Genomic DNA, 16,344 nt, shown 5'->3' with positions numbered 1-16,344 from the left:
TTCTTCCAGAGGAATTTGCCCAGAGTGCCATACGCTATGGACAAGTCACCCCACTAGAAATTGACATCCTGTACCAGCTTTCAGACTTATATAATGCTACCGGGTAACTATTCCAGTAATTCCTCATGATACTTACTTTAATGTGAAGCAGTGGTGTTCTTTCAGTTCATTTATACAATAATTTGCTCAGTCTATAAATTTCAAGAAAAAGACACAAGCAGATACGAGAAACAGGGGAGGAGGATGAGACAGGTGAAGTAGGGCGAAATGGAGGAAGGGAAGGGAAAGCAAGAAGGGGAGGGGAAGAGAAAGGAAGGGAAGAAATGGAGAGAGAGAGGCGAAGAAGGGAGGAAGGGTCATTGAAGAGTGTGAGAGAGGGAAATGGGGGAGGAAGAATGGTAGAGGAGGGAAGAGGGAAATGAGAAGGAAGTGAGGGACAGAAAAATCGATTTAATCTGGACTCTGTAGACGTGGTTAGAAAGTTTTAGACATTTGTGGATATTTGCCTAAATTTATAAAATAAATTGAAGTACATGTTCAGGAATCGTATAACCTTTTTTTGATTCATTGTGAGTGGGCATTTTCCTAAACAGTATATACCATTTTGTATATGGAGGGTATCATTTTCTTGAAATTTGCCTGTGACATTATTATCATGCTTATTATCATAATTAAGCTTAGATGTTTTATGTCTCTTTTATAGATTGAAAAAACCCAGAGCACATAGAGAGTATTTAATTTGTGAAGTCTTACACAAATCCAGATGAAAAAGCTTTGTCTGTGGGCATCCAGTAGGACGTTGGGATAGGGGACTCATGATCTACTAAGTGATCAGATTTTAACAGTTATGTAAGTGTAGGCATATCTGAAAAATAGGTTTTAACCCTAGAACTGAAGACTAGTAGAAGTTGAGTGTACATAGATAATTTATTGCCGTCATGTTACATAATAAATTGTCAAGCTGGAGTTGATACTGGATAAACCAGCCAGTCTTTGATGATTGACATGAACTATCAGGCCATACCTCATCCATCTAGAATTTACATTTGTAGTAAAGGTATTGAACATCCTTCATGATAATAAAAGCTTGCAAAAAGTGCTTCTCAAAACTGGATCTGAAGTGACCTACTACCTGGATCATGGAATACACTTATTTTAAAACAGTAGTTCATTCACTCGGTTCAAAACTCAGAGTTTTAAAGAGCCCGCTGTAAAAACATCTCCCATCCACCCCTTCTCCCTTCTACCCTTAAAGGCAACCAGTATCTATCACTTTTGTGTTTATCCTTCTCAAGATACTTTGCACTTAAGCATTAAAGATGTATACTAAAGAAATATATTCAATGTGTATGAACTGAACAGTCAGTGTTTATACTTTGCTTCTGAGAAGAATTATTTCTTTAGTTTTTGTAATCGATCTTTAAAGTCATTAAATTTATATACTGTCTATTATTTCTTTAGAGTCTTTTGCTTTTTGTGTGGCAAGCAAGGTCTGAAGTTTTTTTTTCCCTCTTACTAAAATTATCTGTGTGAATAGGGAAATACTACTTTTAAACCATAGTTCTTTTTTACCCTTTTCTTTCTGAAGAAAGGTGATCTTAGTATGAGGTGTCTGTCGATGTCTAACAGTTTTCTTTCTTTCCCATATTTTTGCCTGAAGGCGCTTGACTTTGGCAGATATTGAGAGAATAGCCCCACTGGCTGAAGGAGCCTTACCTTACAACCTGGCAGAACTTCAGAGACAGGTAGGAGGCATATCATAAACAGAATCATCTTCAAAAATGCTCAAGTAGTATGGAAATGACAGCCTGAACCTTCTGAATCTATGGCGATGAAAACATGATTTACAGAAAGACTTTCCTTAGCACAAAGATTACCTTTATAAAACTGTTAGCCCCAACCCTTATAGAGTATTCTTATGGGGCAGCTGGATTTATGTTTGTTTGTTTTTCTTTTCTTTTAGCTTTTATAAGATAAGGAAAATAAGAGTATAGACATATATGGGCTTGGCCTCCCTCACTCAGAGTAGCAGTCTTTTCCTTTCATTTGTCTAGTGACATTTAAAGATTAGTGTGAAGTTCACTTTGTATTATCAAACTGGTATTTACAGGGTTTTTAAAATACAAGACATTCCTCTACTGAAACGAATCTTTGACTGAGAATCTTTCACTATAGTGTCTTATAGATTATAACAGTAACATAGGAAAGCTATGTAAATAATGAACCAGAAAGAAAACCTTGATGATTATTACATTTTTTATAATATTTGTTTTTTATATTAAGAATGGTAAAAACAGTAACTTCTGAGTCCTATAAAGTTAATGCAGCCTTGTTTCTGGTTTCAAAAATACTCTCTTGGTAGGAAAATAAACTCCATGATATTACTTTGAAGAGTGGAATTGAGCAGAGTTTTAAAAAATCTTGTTTTAAACTGAAACCCTATTTCTGAGGTATCTGGAAGAAGCCTCCGTTGCAGTGGTGGTCACATGGTTTTGGGGGTGGGAATGAAGGTTATAGGAGGGCTAGTCCTTGTCTAACAGACATGAGACCTGTGTCCCTCACGATTCTTTAGAAGACTGTGATACACTATGAGGCTAGGAGACGTGGGGAAGGTGAGGGGAGACGGGGGCAGGTGAGGGGGAAGAAGACAGGAGACGAGAGAGGTGGGGGGAGAGAGAGGGAGAGAGGGAGAGAGAGAGCGAGCTACACTGGCATGCCATGGAAAGGCCCCTGTCTGTTTTGCTGCCACCACATTGATGAGTAGCCAGATGTGCTATCTGAGTGTGGTGCGCTGTGGGAAGTTTCAGTAGCAAAACTTTCTTCTGTTTGAGCTCCATGGAATGATGATTCTGCCTCTGAAACAAATTAGAATTTTCAGTTTTACTCTGTGTAATAATCAAGAACTTCATAGGTATTATAAGATCTTATTTAAAGGTTGCTAAGAAATTTACAAAATAGGATTTCAGTTAAACGTTTTTATAATAGTGCTATAGTCAGGTAAGTAAATTGAAAATGGAAACTAATTGCTTTTATATCTACATTTTATGTTAATACTTTGTTTGCTTGGGGTGTAGTAAAGCTTCCTGTAAATTAAAATATATCAGTAACCCACTGAGATTTAGCCTCTTTAGTAGTAAAAAGCTCTTATTTGCTGCCTTCAAAGTTTATTTTTGTTATAAGTTCTCAGATCCTTAAAAAAAAATAGGTGGATTTATTCCAATTCATTGATTTATAGTAAAATTTAATAAAATTATTTAACATTTGGAGATGTGTTAAAATATTTAAAGAGCTCTTACTGAGTATAATTTTATATTTTATAGTACACATTTTATAAACAAGCATTTTCTTCTTGAAGTTTGAAAAATTTCATTGCAAAAGGAAGTTTTTCTTTTTTAGTGTTACATGTCTGTGAGTAAAGCTTTCCTTGTGGGTGTCCTTAATAATTGTTAACTGGGGAATATCTCATTTAGCTTATTAAAAACAATGTAATGAATTAAAAAACCCAACTCATTTCCTCCTTTTTCAACCTTTCTGGCGCTCTTCTTATTTTACTGGCCTTTCTCACCCCTAGCTATTTTGCTGGAGGCCATCAATGAAGGTTGGCTTTTGTAATCTTTGGCGCCCTAAGTCTGCATCGCTCATAGTTCTGATTCCTTACGAAGGTGTTGTAATTCTGCCACTGTTGGAAATTTTCTTGAAGACAGATTCGAAGATTTGCCTGCCTTCAGTGGCAGCACTGATGCTCAAAGCTCTTGTCAGTTACTTAGAAAATGGGCAGTGATAGAAACCACCATTATCTCTTGCTCTCTTCCTTTTCCCTAACTGGTAGAATGGCATGGGGACCTGCAGTCTCCAGAGAACAGGTAGACATCCTGGGTGTACGTATATTGGTCCCAAAGGAGGAAGCTCAGACAGAGCCCGTATTGTTTATTTTTCCTTTCACATATCACTTAGATAGGGTAGTCTTATTGCTGAGGAGTTGGGCTTCCTAGGTGGCACAGGTGAGGAATCCACTTGCCAATGCAGGAGACATTAAGAGATGCGAGTTTGGTCCTTGGGTCGGAAAGATCCCCTGGAGGAAGAAATGGTACCCCACTCCAGTGTTCTCGCCTGGGAAAGTCCATGGACAAAGGAGCTAGAAGGCTACAGTCCGTGGGCTTGCACAGAGCTGGACATGACTGAACGACTGAACACAAACACACATTGCTGAGAGTTTGGAATAAAGAAATAAAAATGAAGATTTAAACTGTTTTTTTTTCCTGTAAATCATTATAAAAACAACACATGGAAAAAATAAAACTCAAGTCATAAATAATTTTTAGAATTTCATGGAAACAGATACATGAATATTATTTTAAGAGGGATTTACAGCCATTGTAAAATCTGACCTTTACTGTCTTTGGGATCTGGTATAAGTTTCTATGGACCTCGGTTTCTCCTTTAGTAAAATGAGTACCTGCAGATCTTTCTAAGAATCCTTCAAGTTCCTGCATCCTGTAAAAATTATGTGAAGCAATGGATTTTTTTCTTTTTCAAAAAATTTAATATATCTCCATTTTCCTTGTAACATTAAAAGCTTTATAAGGAATCTAGGCTAAGACCTAAGTAGAATAATATAAAAATATGCCTGAGTTCTTACAGAAAACAAAGTAGTAAACTTTCTGCAGTTTTCAGTCTAGAAAGAGCTTTTCTTAGTTAAATTATTTTAAACTTATTAATATGAGGCATTCTAAGGTAGCCACATAGACTGTAATTTTAGTGACTTGTTTTTAAAACTTCTCTAGACCACAGAATCACGGTAGTGCTGACTATAACTATGTCCATGTTACTTCCAGAAGACACTTTTGATTCTCTTGTAATTTTTCCTATGTTATCAAACTAGGAGTACATAATTATTTACATTTTGTATGTAGAGTATTCCCCTATAGGAATTTTCTTGAAACCTAGACCAAAAATAGGAAGAATGGCATGTTGTGTTATCACAACCTGTGAAAGTTATGAAAACACATGCGCGTGATGGAGGATCTCCGAGCTCAGAAATAAAAGTTATGAGAGAGGCAGAGTTTAAGAACTTGGGCGCTGATTAGGTAACATCTTTCCTGTCTCAGTTTCATCATTTATTAAGTAGAGAGCGTAGTATCCATCTCACAGGATTGTGAGAATTACATGAGATCATGCACTTACACCTACTAAGTGTGCAATACATGTTAACTGTTATTATCATTGTGGTGGTAGTTGTTAAATATGAGAAGGCTACCTGAGCAAACTCCAAGTTGAACTTAAATATAGGTATGACATAACTCCTTCATTCACCTTCGTCTACTTTCCTTAGAAGAATGGCAAGTGAGGAAGAATTATATCTTGTGTCTTCTCCTTTATTGCCTGAAATGTTTCACTTTTTAAATTTTTGTGCTGGCTGATATTCTATATTGTATTTTTTTAAAAATTGTGATTGATGGATATCATACATGAAAAAGATTTACACCCCCCACCATACCCCAAAATCTATTCCACCTGGGGTGTTCCAAACTTTAGAGGATAACATAGGAGATTATATTCATAATCAAAAGATAGAGATTTTTACAACCAGGGCATAAAATACTTGTCATAAAAAAAAAAAGTTGAACTTCATTAAATTTAAGAACCTTTGTTCATTAAAACATATCACCGAAAGGGTGAGAAGACAGGCTGCATAGAAGAGAAAGAAGATATCGAAATGAGGGAAGGAAGGAGGGAGGGAAGAAAGAAAGCAGGAAAGAAAATTCCGTATCATTAGTAAACAAAAAAAATACATATTAAAACTACAATTAGATGCCATTTTATACTATCCAGATTGGCCAGAATTACATCTGACAATGGCAAGTGTTGTTTAGGAGGTGGAGGAATAGAGATAACCAATGAGAAAAATGGAAATGTTCATTTGATTAAAATGAGTTAAAGAAGGTGGGTTGCAGAGTGAAAAGAATGTGACATTTTTGGACCATGAAGTGCTTTGGAGATTAAAGACTAATTCTAGTCCACTATGAGAATAGGTAGACAATTTCTTTATTTTTTCTTTACTATATATCACATAATTACTTTTTCAACTATATGGGGGGGTAAATTTTATCTATGATGGACCTGCTTGGGAATATACATACTTTTTAAAAGTTTTGTTTCTATGGGAAATTATATTTAAGCTGCAGCCCACTCGCACAAGAAACTTTTGAAATATAAGATGGCTTAGGTTCTGTCAGAACATTAGAATGATTTTTCCCTCTGTTTCATGGATAGCATTTCTTAGACATAGGAATTTGCCTGTGTATTTTTCATTCTAATAGACCTTTAAAACTTTGGATAGCTGCTGAGTAAAGTAGATAGAAGCATTATAATCCAGTTACTGATTCCTCTTTTTTGTTGTTTTTGAATTTTTTTTTTTCTGATTTATTTTTATTTATTTATTTTTTTTTAATTTTTTTTTTTTAAATTTTAAAATCTTTAATTCTTACATGCGTTCCCAAACATGAACCCCCCTCCCACCTCCCTCCCCATAACATCTCTCTGGGTCATCCCCATGCACCAGCTCCAAGCATGCTGTATCCTGCATCAGACATAGACTGGCGATTCAATTCTTACATGATAGTATACATGTTAGAATGTCATTCTCCCAAATCATCCCACCCTCTCCCTCTCCTCTGAGTCCAAAAGTCCATTATACACATCTGTGTCTCTTCCCCTGTCTTGCATACAGGGTCGTCATTGCCATCTTCCTAAATTCCATATATATGTGTTAGTATACTGTATTGGTGTTTTTCTTTCTGGCTTACTTCACTCTGTATAATCGGCTCCAGTTTCATCCGTTTTTGAATTTTTAACACCTGTCATCTGTGATAATTTTACCATAAATTGAAGTCTGTTCTCAGAAAAGAAGAGATTGACTTTCTATACTAGATTTGTCTATTTATTAACCATTTACCTCATTTAAAATGTTAGAATTAAAGACTTATTTACAGTTTTTAACACAACTTAACCTCACTTCTTAGTCAGAAAGAAATATATATTGTTTAGCATTTGGGAGAAATATATATGCAAATATGGGCTTCCCTGCTGGCTCAGTGGTGAAAAATCTGCCTACAATGCAAGAGACGTGGGTTGGAGACAGTGGTTCGATCCCTGAGTGGGAAAGATCCCTGAGAGAAGGAAATGGCAACCCATTCTAGTATTCTTGCCTGGGAAATCCCATGGACAGAGGAGTCTGGCAGGTTACAGTCCATGCGATTGCAAGAGTCAGACATGACTTAGTGATTATACCACCACATGTATATATGTGTGTGTGCATATGTATATGTATATATAATTTTTTTTTCTTCCATCTCATAGAGTGTCACAGCTTTGGATTATAATCTTGTTTTTGAGCTCAAATTCAGGTGTGTTAAATTTGTAGATGTGATTTGCAGACAAAAGAATTTTGTTCAATTTTCCCTAACCTTTTAGAGGGCTTCCCAGGTTGCCCTAGTGGTAAAGAACCCTCCTGCCAGTGCAAGAGATAAGAAATGTGGGTATGGCAACCCATGCCAGTATCCTTGCCTGGAGAATCCCACGGACAGAGGAGCCTGGCGGGCATAATATAGTCCATGGGATCGCAAAGAGAAAGGACTGAAGTGATTTAGCACAGCACATTTTGCCGTTACAGTCATGCATTTTAGTTGGTATAAAGCCTAGTCTTCCCCTCCCGCCCCAACCCATGCTCAGTATAAAAAACCTCAGCCTTTCCTTCTTTTCTTTTTTCTGTTCATCAACAGTGGAAGAGGCACTTCTTTTTACTGGGTTGGCATACTACATGAAGTAGCTTGGTTTGGGCAGGGTGCTTGACTTGTTAACTGACATGATCTTGCCTTATCTAATTCTCATTTATAGGATGAGTTATGGTTAACAACAAAGTAAAAGAACTTTCTCTTCTGCAAATGAGATCTTGAACCATTTCCTCATTTCCTTTCATCCACATAGCTTAGAGAGCGGGTTAAAAATCGTTTAAGGTTCTCAGCTCTTATTGTGCTTTGAAAAACACTTAATTAATCTTGTTAAATATCACCTTCATGATCATAATCATAACCTTAAGGAAAAGAGTGCCTCTTTCCTTTGGCCCATTTGTTCACGGTGGGTGATCTTCTTAGTGCTGAGATTTTCTTTCAGCCTAAATGCTAAAAAATTCAGTATACAGTCATTAATAGAGATGACAGCTACAGTAGCAGTGTACTTATGAATATTCATGAAGTGAAATCCATAGTATTAATTACATTAATTTACATACCTGAATATAAGTGAACCATAAGTGATAGCTAAGCCTAAAAAAAAGAAACAAAAAAACCCTTAGTAGCCATATATTGTATGCTTTTAAAAAATAAATGCTATTTAATAAGGGTGGAGATGACATTTCTTTCAAAAGGCATTTGGGTATTTAGAGTTAAAGATGTTTTTAGTTAAGGATTAAATCACAGTATAATCCTACAGTGTTCATAGGATTTTGTAGGGCTTAAAAATGTTCTTTAAAGGACGAGCATATAAAGAAAATATATGATTGAACACAGGAGAAACCTTTTATATGAATGAGGGAATTAGTGGTTACTTGATTCTTTCTTTAATTGAGGTATAGTTGACTTACAATATTACATTAATTTCAGGTATATAACAGTGGTTCAGTATTTTTATAGATTATACTCCATTTAAAGTTATTACAAAATAATGACTGTATTTCCCTGTATGATATATCCTTTTTTCTTCTTTATTTTATACATAGTAGTTTGTCTCTTAATCACATACTCCCCCTTTAGTTTTAGTTTTTAAAAAAATTTTATTGTATAGTTGATTTATAATGTTGGGTTTAATTTCTACTGTACAGCAAAGTGACTCAGTTATACACATATACATTCACTGTTTTTCATAGGGTTTTCTGTTATGCTTCAAGATACTGAATATAATTCCCTCTGCTATACTGTAAGACCTTCTTGTTTATCCATCCTATATGTAATGGTTTTCATCTGCTAATCCGAAACTCCCAATCCTTCCCTCCCCCGCCCACCTGGCAACCACAGTTCTGGTCTCTATATCTGTGTGTCTGTTTCATAGATAGTTCCTTTTTGTCATATTTTAGGTTCCGCTTATCGGGATACCATTTGGCCCACACCCCTATCTTGTCCCTCCCCAATACTTAATTCTTATTTGGGGTCATAGCTGTTTTAGTCAGTGAGTTTTAAATTCAACATAAATCACTGCAGATGGTGACTGCAGCCATGAAATTAAAAGACGCTTACTCCTTGGAAGAAAAGTTATGACCAACCTAGACAGCATATTCAAAAGCAGAGACATTACTTTGACAACAAAGGTCTGTCTAGTCAAGGCTGTGGTTTTTCCTGTGGTCATGTATGGATGTGAGAGTTGGACTGTGAAGAAGGCTGAGTGCCAAAGAAGTGATGCTTTTGAACTGTGGTGTTGGAGAAGACTCCTGAGAGTCTCTTGGACTGCAAGGAGATCCAACCAGTCCATTCTGAAGGAGATTAGCCCTGGGATTTCTTTGGAAGGAGTGATGCTAAAGCTGAAACTCCAGTACTTTGGCCACCTCATGCAAAGAGTTGACTCATTGGAAAAGACCCTGATGCTGGGAGGGATTGGGGGCAGGAGGAGAAGGGGACGACAGAGGATGAGATGGCTGGATGGCATTACTGACTCGATGGACGTGAGTCTGAGTGAACTCCGGGAGTTGGTGATGGACCGGGAGGCCTGGCGTGCTGCGATTCATGGGGTTGCAAAGAGTCGGACACAACTGAGCGACTGAACTGAACTAACTGATTCTTTTGAAAGGAGTCATGATTGGAAATAATTCATATTCTGAGAATGAGATTTATTTTCACCCAGTTTTGTGATTGAGAAACTCCAGTTTCAGAAAAGTCTCATGTGTGCATGATTAGAGATTAAAAGCATATGTGTTATAGAGGTAGTATAACAGCTATAGTGGTTATGAAAGATTTTAAAATCTAAGCCAAAATGCCATAACTTGAATTTCTTTAAAATATTTGATGTTGAAAATCACTTTTGCCTCAAAGTTACAGATTATGTTTGTTTTCGAATGAATTGTCCTTGAAACAGCATATCAGAATTAACTGGTTAGCCTCATTGTATTCAATCAATATTTGAAAAACTGACTGAAGCATTTTCAGTTAATATAATACTTTAAAGTGACACCAAGAGGGATTTTGCATTAATAAATGCAAAATAAAATTTAAATTATTTTGTTTCAGTTCAGTTGCTCAGTCATGTCTGACTCTTCGCGACCCCATGAACCACAGCACGCCAGCCTCCCTGTCCATCACCAACTCCTGGAGCCTACCCAAACCCATGTGCATTGAGTCGGTGATACCATCCAACCATCTCATCCTCTGTCGTCCTCTTCTCCTCCTGCCCTCAATCTTTCTTAGCATCAGGTCTTTTCAAATGAGTCAGCTCTTCACATCAGGTGGCCAAAGTATTGGAGTTTCAGCTTCAACATCAGTCCTTCCAATGAACACCCAGAAATGATTTCCCTTAGGATGAACTGGTTGGATCTCTTTGCAGTCCAAGGGACTCTCAAAGAGTCTTCTCCAATACCACAGTTCAAAAGCATCAATTCTTTGGTGCTCGACTTTCTTTATAGTCCAGCTCTCACATCCATACATGACTACTGGAAAAACCATAGCCTTGACTAGATGGACCTTTGTTGGCAAAGTAATGTCTCTGCTTTTGAATATGCTGTCTAGGTTGGTCATAACTTTCCTTCCAAGGAGTAAGTGTCTTTTAATTTCATGGCTGCAGTCACCATCTGCAGTGATTTTGGAGCCCCCCAAAATAAAGTCTGACACTGTTTCCAGTGTTTCCCCATCTATTTGCCATGAAGTGATGGGACCAGATGCCATGATCTTCGTTTTCTGAATGTTGAACTTTAAGCCAACATTTTCACTCTCATTCTTGTATAATTTCATCTCATTCTTGTATAATTTCTATTTTTGTATGTTTAGAATATATATTGTATGTAATTTAATAATGTATTGTTTAGATTTTTATGCATATAATCAATACAGTGAAATGTGCATATAACTTATTAATGAAATCATACAGTACCTGGCAGGAGTGTTCAGTCAGAAACAGCTGTTGAAGTCTGTTGACTTAAAGAATGATGGAGAAGACGGTGAGGTGACACAGGCCACCGCTCTGCTCGCTCCCCATTTCACAGTAAGACCTTTGGCAGGTCACCTGTCCTGTCCACAGTGTGGCCATCTGACCTGTGTGTGTACAGTGGACTGACTGACAAATTAGCACAGGGTGGTCTCAACTGTGGGTAGAAATTGCTGAGAGCGAGCACCCTTCTGATGGTCTCACCGGGGAATTTATTTCCAGAAGATTGAAAAACACTGGACCCCCCAGAAACTACCACAACATTGTAAAGCAATTTTATTCCCATAAAAAACAAGAAAGAAAGAAAAACATTGGACCCCTTGAGGGCTACATTTGGTCTCCAATCCTGAGTGCTTGGTAAAGTGCTTTCGTCTTTTGGAGGACAGCAAATCTCTAAATAAAATCAGTAGCATTATTATAGTAATAAATGGAACAAAAAGTAATTATGTTTTTGGATGGCATATATTTTTTTTACTGTTCTCTGAATGAATAAAAATTAGACTATACACAAGGTTTTGTTAAAATGTTCTCTTTCCCTTTTTAAATTTCTAATAAAATATCAGTATTAAATGATTAATTGCTCACTTTTATTGCAGCATATAAATCGAACATAATGGATGGCTATGTAGTTGCTTGGGCTAACTTACTAGGAAAAAATGTATCCCCTACAAAATTATAATTATGTCCTATGTGCAATTTTTCATCTTTTTATTCTATTTAAGATTCATTTATTGATTTATTTTTGGCTGTGCTGGGGCTTTCTCCAGTTGTAGAGAGCAGGGAGCTTTTGGTTGGGCTTTCTCTAGTTGCAGAGCACAGAATCTAGGCATATGTGTGGGCTCAGTAGTTGTGGCTCAAGAACTTAGCTGCCCTGTGGCATGTGGGATCCTCCCCATCAGGTATCGAACCATGTCCCCTGCATTAGCAGGCAGATTCTTAACCCCTAGAGCACCAGAAGAGCCCTCACCTTTTAAATAATGGTTTCTTCCATATATTAAATTCCGTTTTAGATGTAATGGATGTATGCTGCTGCTGCTGCTAAGTCGCTTCAGTCGTGTCCGACTCTGTGCGACCCCATAGATGGCAGCCTACCAGGCTCCACCCCTGGGATTCTCCAGGCGAGAACACTGGAGTGGGTAATGGATGTATACTTTCAGCTAATTGTATGGGTTTCCCTGGAGGCTCAGATGGTAAAGAATCGACTTGCAATGAGGGAGACCTGGGTTCAATTCCTGGATTGGGAAGAGCCTCTGGAGGAGGCCATGGCAACCCACTCCAGTATTCTTGTCTGGAGAATCCCCATGGACAGAGAAGCCTGGTGAGCTACACCCCATGGGGTCACAAAGAGTCAGACACGACTGAGCGACTAAGCACACAACTTTGGTATACTGGGACAGTTGACATTTATACAATAGTGATTTTATTTGAAGTAATGATATTTGACTAATTGCCAGATTTTCCAAGGGTTTCATATTGACTTTTCATCAAACATTACTGATTTTCCTTCTTACTATAGAATTTATTGAACCATAACACTGTGACAAGCATAATGAGGTTTTAAAGATCTCTGCCTACAGAGATCGCATTCAGGTAGTAAATATTAGTATTTAGATATCAGATGCTTTTGTTAAAAGAAATGTTTACTGTGGTGCACAATTTACAAAACAACACAAAACCTTTCTATAGGCTGCTTCTCAAATTGTTAATAAATATCTGGTGTTGTCATTTTTAGCTTGCTTCATTGAACTTTGAAGAGATTGTACAAATGAAAGCAAATCAAAGTAGATTAGCTTACTTTTTTCTTTCCTTTAGATTTTAGGAATGGAGTCCCTTTCCATTAAATTATTCTAGTGAGAGTATCTAAACTTTTTATTATGCTAGTGTTTTAAAAGCTCGTTCAAGTTGATATTTTTCAAGTTTTCTTATGATAAAACAGTATTTCATTCAGACTGTTATCATTTGTAGCTGCTATTGTTCATAATCAAAATATTAAAGAAGACTGACAATTACTATAGACAAATTATTTCAGATTGTTAATGCTGTGAGATACCAATGAAATACCATTCTGAATCATAATAGAATTTTCCCATTTGCTTTTTTTTTCAAAACAGATTTTGTATTAGAACTACAAATATGGCTAGGACAGTGGCTCTCAACCTAACTATACAGCAGGATGATTTGAAGCCTTTTAAAAATTTACAAGCCCCAGGCCTCAGGATATCTTTAAGGGTATCTTTAAGTCTTTCAGGTGTTCTCTTTGCATAGGCAGAATTGAGGAATACATAGGTGTAGGAGAGCAGATGCTCAGTAGCATAGGTGAGAAGTACTATAATTATCTAGTGGTTAAGCTTCAGAGCCAGAAGTAAGGGGGCAAAGGCTCTGAACTCTTGAAATATAGCAGCTATTAAAGTTTTTCACGTTAGCCCAAAAAGACATCTTTGACCTTGCTTATGTCTCATCGTGATAGTTCTAGTTATGTGATTTCTCCAGCCTTGATAGATGGGAGGGAAGCATCAAAATCAAACTAGGAGGCTGTTGGTGAAAGAAGTTACAGCTGTCAAGCGTGGGAAGCTAGCACAAGCAGCTGCCTTGGATCCTGGTCGTATGAATGGTCGTATGATAGTCGTATGAATATGTTGACCTTCTGTCTAATGTTGACCTTCATCTAATCTACCAGAGATGGTAGATTGTGATCGGTATCATCTGATTGAGGAAACAAGATAGTTTTTATACATTTTGTAAAGATTTTTCAATTTTAAGTTGATTAAAGCAAAGAAGGCCTAAAGATTTTATACCTAAAATATTTATTTACCTGAAAGATTCCCTTCTGTAGAATGATAGTATGTTCCCCAATAGTAGCGGATAAATGAGGCATTAACAGGCTTGTGAAAACGAGGGGGGAAAGCTACTGTATCTATTTGGCCAGATACGGTTTTTAAATGTCGATAGTAGAAGTATCTATTTCAGAATCTTAAAGTAACATAGCCAAATTATAGCTTACATTTGCTGTATGCTTTTCCATTTTTTAAAAAAGTATTTTCTCCTCCCCCACAGCAATCTCATGGTTTAGGCAGGCCTATCTGGCTCCAGATTGCCGAGTCTGCTTACAGATTCACTCTGGGCTCAGTTGCTGGAGGTGAGTGACATGTCTGTGTGCTGTTTCAAGCTTGTGTTCATGTAATATTATCTCACTAGACTGGGACAGATCAGCAAAGGTGCAGTTCATTGTTCGCAAGGGTCACGAGTTCAGGGCTTTCTGAAGTGTTCTTTATTTTTACCTATGATCAGAGGACTTGTCATAGCACAGCCATGGCCCCTCTGGCTCCAGTCTGTCTTCAGGACAAAAACCTCTGGAATCACGTGAACGTCTTGGATGCGTGCTGCATTCCGCTAGTGATTATGGTTAAAGCCAGTATGAAGAAATGGAGACTCAGACTGTTTTTTGGTGTTAGGAGTGAGGGAAGGTGGGAAATCAAGATTTGGGGTACAAATCCCAGATGCTTACGAAATAAAAGAACCTCTTAAAGTGATTCACATTTGCTCTTCTGCTTGTGTTTGGTGTCTTGCCTTTTTTCCCCCTTTCATCTTTTGTTGGTTGAAGAATATCTAGACTTGTTAGTGATTTGCTAAAATGAACCTCCCTTCTCTGCTCTTGGGCAAAATTTAAGAGGCTTTTTTTTCTGGCTTACATCTCTCCATAGAATATGTGTAAAACCTGAAGTTGCTTTGTTGAGAAGATGTGATTAAAATACTTAACGCTTTTTCAAAACAAGCCTGAACTGATGAAACTATTATTTTTTCTTTTCAGTCTCAGTTTTAGAAGTTGCAAAGCGTGTTTTGGTTTTCAACAGTTGAAAATTTTAATACTCTAATTCATGTTATAAATTTTTTAGTGCCTGAGATTTTTCTGAAGCCTGGCCTTTTTTTAAAAAACAAAACAAAACTGGGTTCTGTAAGTAGCAGGAGGGTCATGTTGAGATTTGGTTCCAATATTATAGCTATAACTAAGGTCAATTTACCAAAGTGCTATAGTTAACTACATTGTAAATTTATAGCCACTTCTGTATACATATATAGTTATGTTAAGGGGTAACTGGTATAATATATGGACACTTATTGGAACATATAAAGAAATATGTTATATATAAGTTTAACGTTAAGGAAAATTGTGTGTTGACTATCTAATGTTGGTGACAACTTGAAAATTCGCTAGAGTTGTTCTCTGTAGCAGCTGTATTTATGGGTCCCAGTGGTTGCCAGCCTCTGATCCTTCAGCTGTGTATGAAAGAAAGAAAAACTACAGAAAGTCTCTTTTGTGAGAATAGATACTGTGTTCTATTTCCTAGTCCTCTGAGATGAGATTTGTTGTCCTTATTCTCTGTTTAATTGTGCTCTCTTTTAAGCCTAAAAATTGTTTGTTTTGTTTGTAGCTGTGGGAGCCACCGCAGTATATCCTATAGACCTGGTGAAGACTCGCATGCAAAACCAGCGTGGCACCGGCTCTGTTGTGGGAGAGCTGATGTACAAAAACAGCTTTGACTGTTTTAAGAAAGTCTTGCGTTATGAGGGCTTCTTTGGACTCTACCGGGGTGAGTAAGGGAATCTCAGCTGCTGAAGTGAGTGAGTTTGTCTCACCACAGCAGACTTGGCCTCACTCATTATGAAAAGCAGTGCAAAAAAAAAGAAAATCAGTGCGTAGCCTGTTCAGTCAGACCAGGGCTGTTGTTCTTTTTATTGTCTCCTTGTTCGTTTCCCCTTTTTACATTCTTGCTGGTAACTAGCTGTATTAGTCTGCAAACAAGGTCTTTATTTCTTATTTCTGTCATCCAAAGCCTGCATTTGTCCCAACAAATGCAGGGTTTGTAGTCACTGTGCTCTTACCAAGTGAAGCACAGGTCTGCAGGTGGAATACAAGGATGACAGGTAAGAAATAGAGAGCTGCTTTTCTCAGTGAATTATAAAGGAGAAATAACACCTCTTCTCTGTGAAAGAGAAGCCAAGCTGCCCCTTGGAGGTGAGTTTACTCTCTATTCACTTGTTTCAGCTGAAAGAAATAGCGAATTTTTTTGTCTCTTCCAAGGAGACCATTCATAAGTCTTTGCCAGTGAGTCATCTGAAGTTTAAAAAAAAACAGAAAAGGAAAGCTTTTTGCTCCACGTC

At 37.2% G+C, this 16,344-nt stretch overlaps 1 protein-coding gene across 2 annotated transcripts in view; it reads left to right on the top strand.

The window, feature by feature from the left end:
- The window catches only part of SLC25A12 (solute carrier family 25 member 12), a 97,342-nt gene that overhangs the window by 58,221 nt on the left and 22,777 nt on the right, over positions 1-16,344 (top strand). For both annotated transcript variants that reach the window (XM_018064608.1, XM_018064606.1), the window contains exons 8-11: positions 10-103; positions 1,661-1,745; positions 14,239-14,320; positions 15,615-15,773. In XM_018064608.1, the coding sequence (XP_017920097.1) occupies positions 10-103; positions 1,661-1,745; positions 14,239-14,320; positions 15,615-15,773 (420 nt within the window). The remainder of the gene's footprint in view (positions 1-9; positions 104-1,660; positions 1,746-14,238; positions 14,321-15,614; positions 15,774-16,344) is intronic.

Source organism: Capra hircus, chromosome 2 (genome assembly GCF_001704415.2).
Source record: "Capra hircus breed San Clemente chromosome 2, ASM170441v1, whole genome shotgun sequence".
NCBI lineage: Eukaryota > Metazoa > Chordata > Mammalia > Artiodactyla > Bovidae > Capra > Capra hircus.
This window is presented reverse-complemented; position numbering and strand designations above follow the sequence as displayed.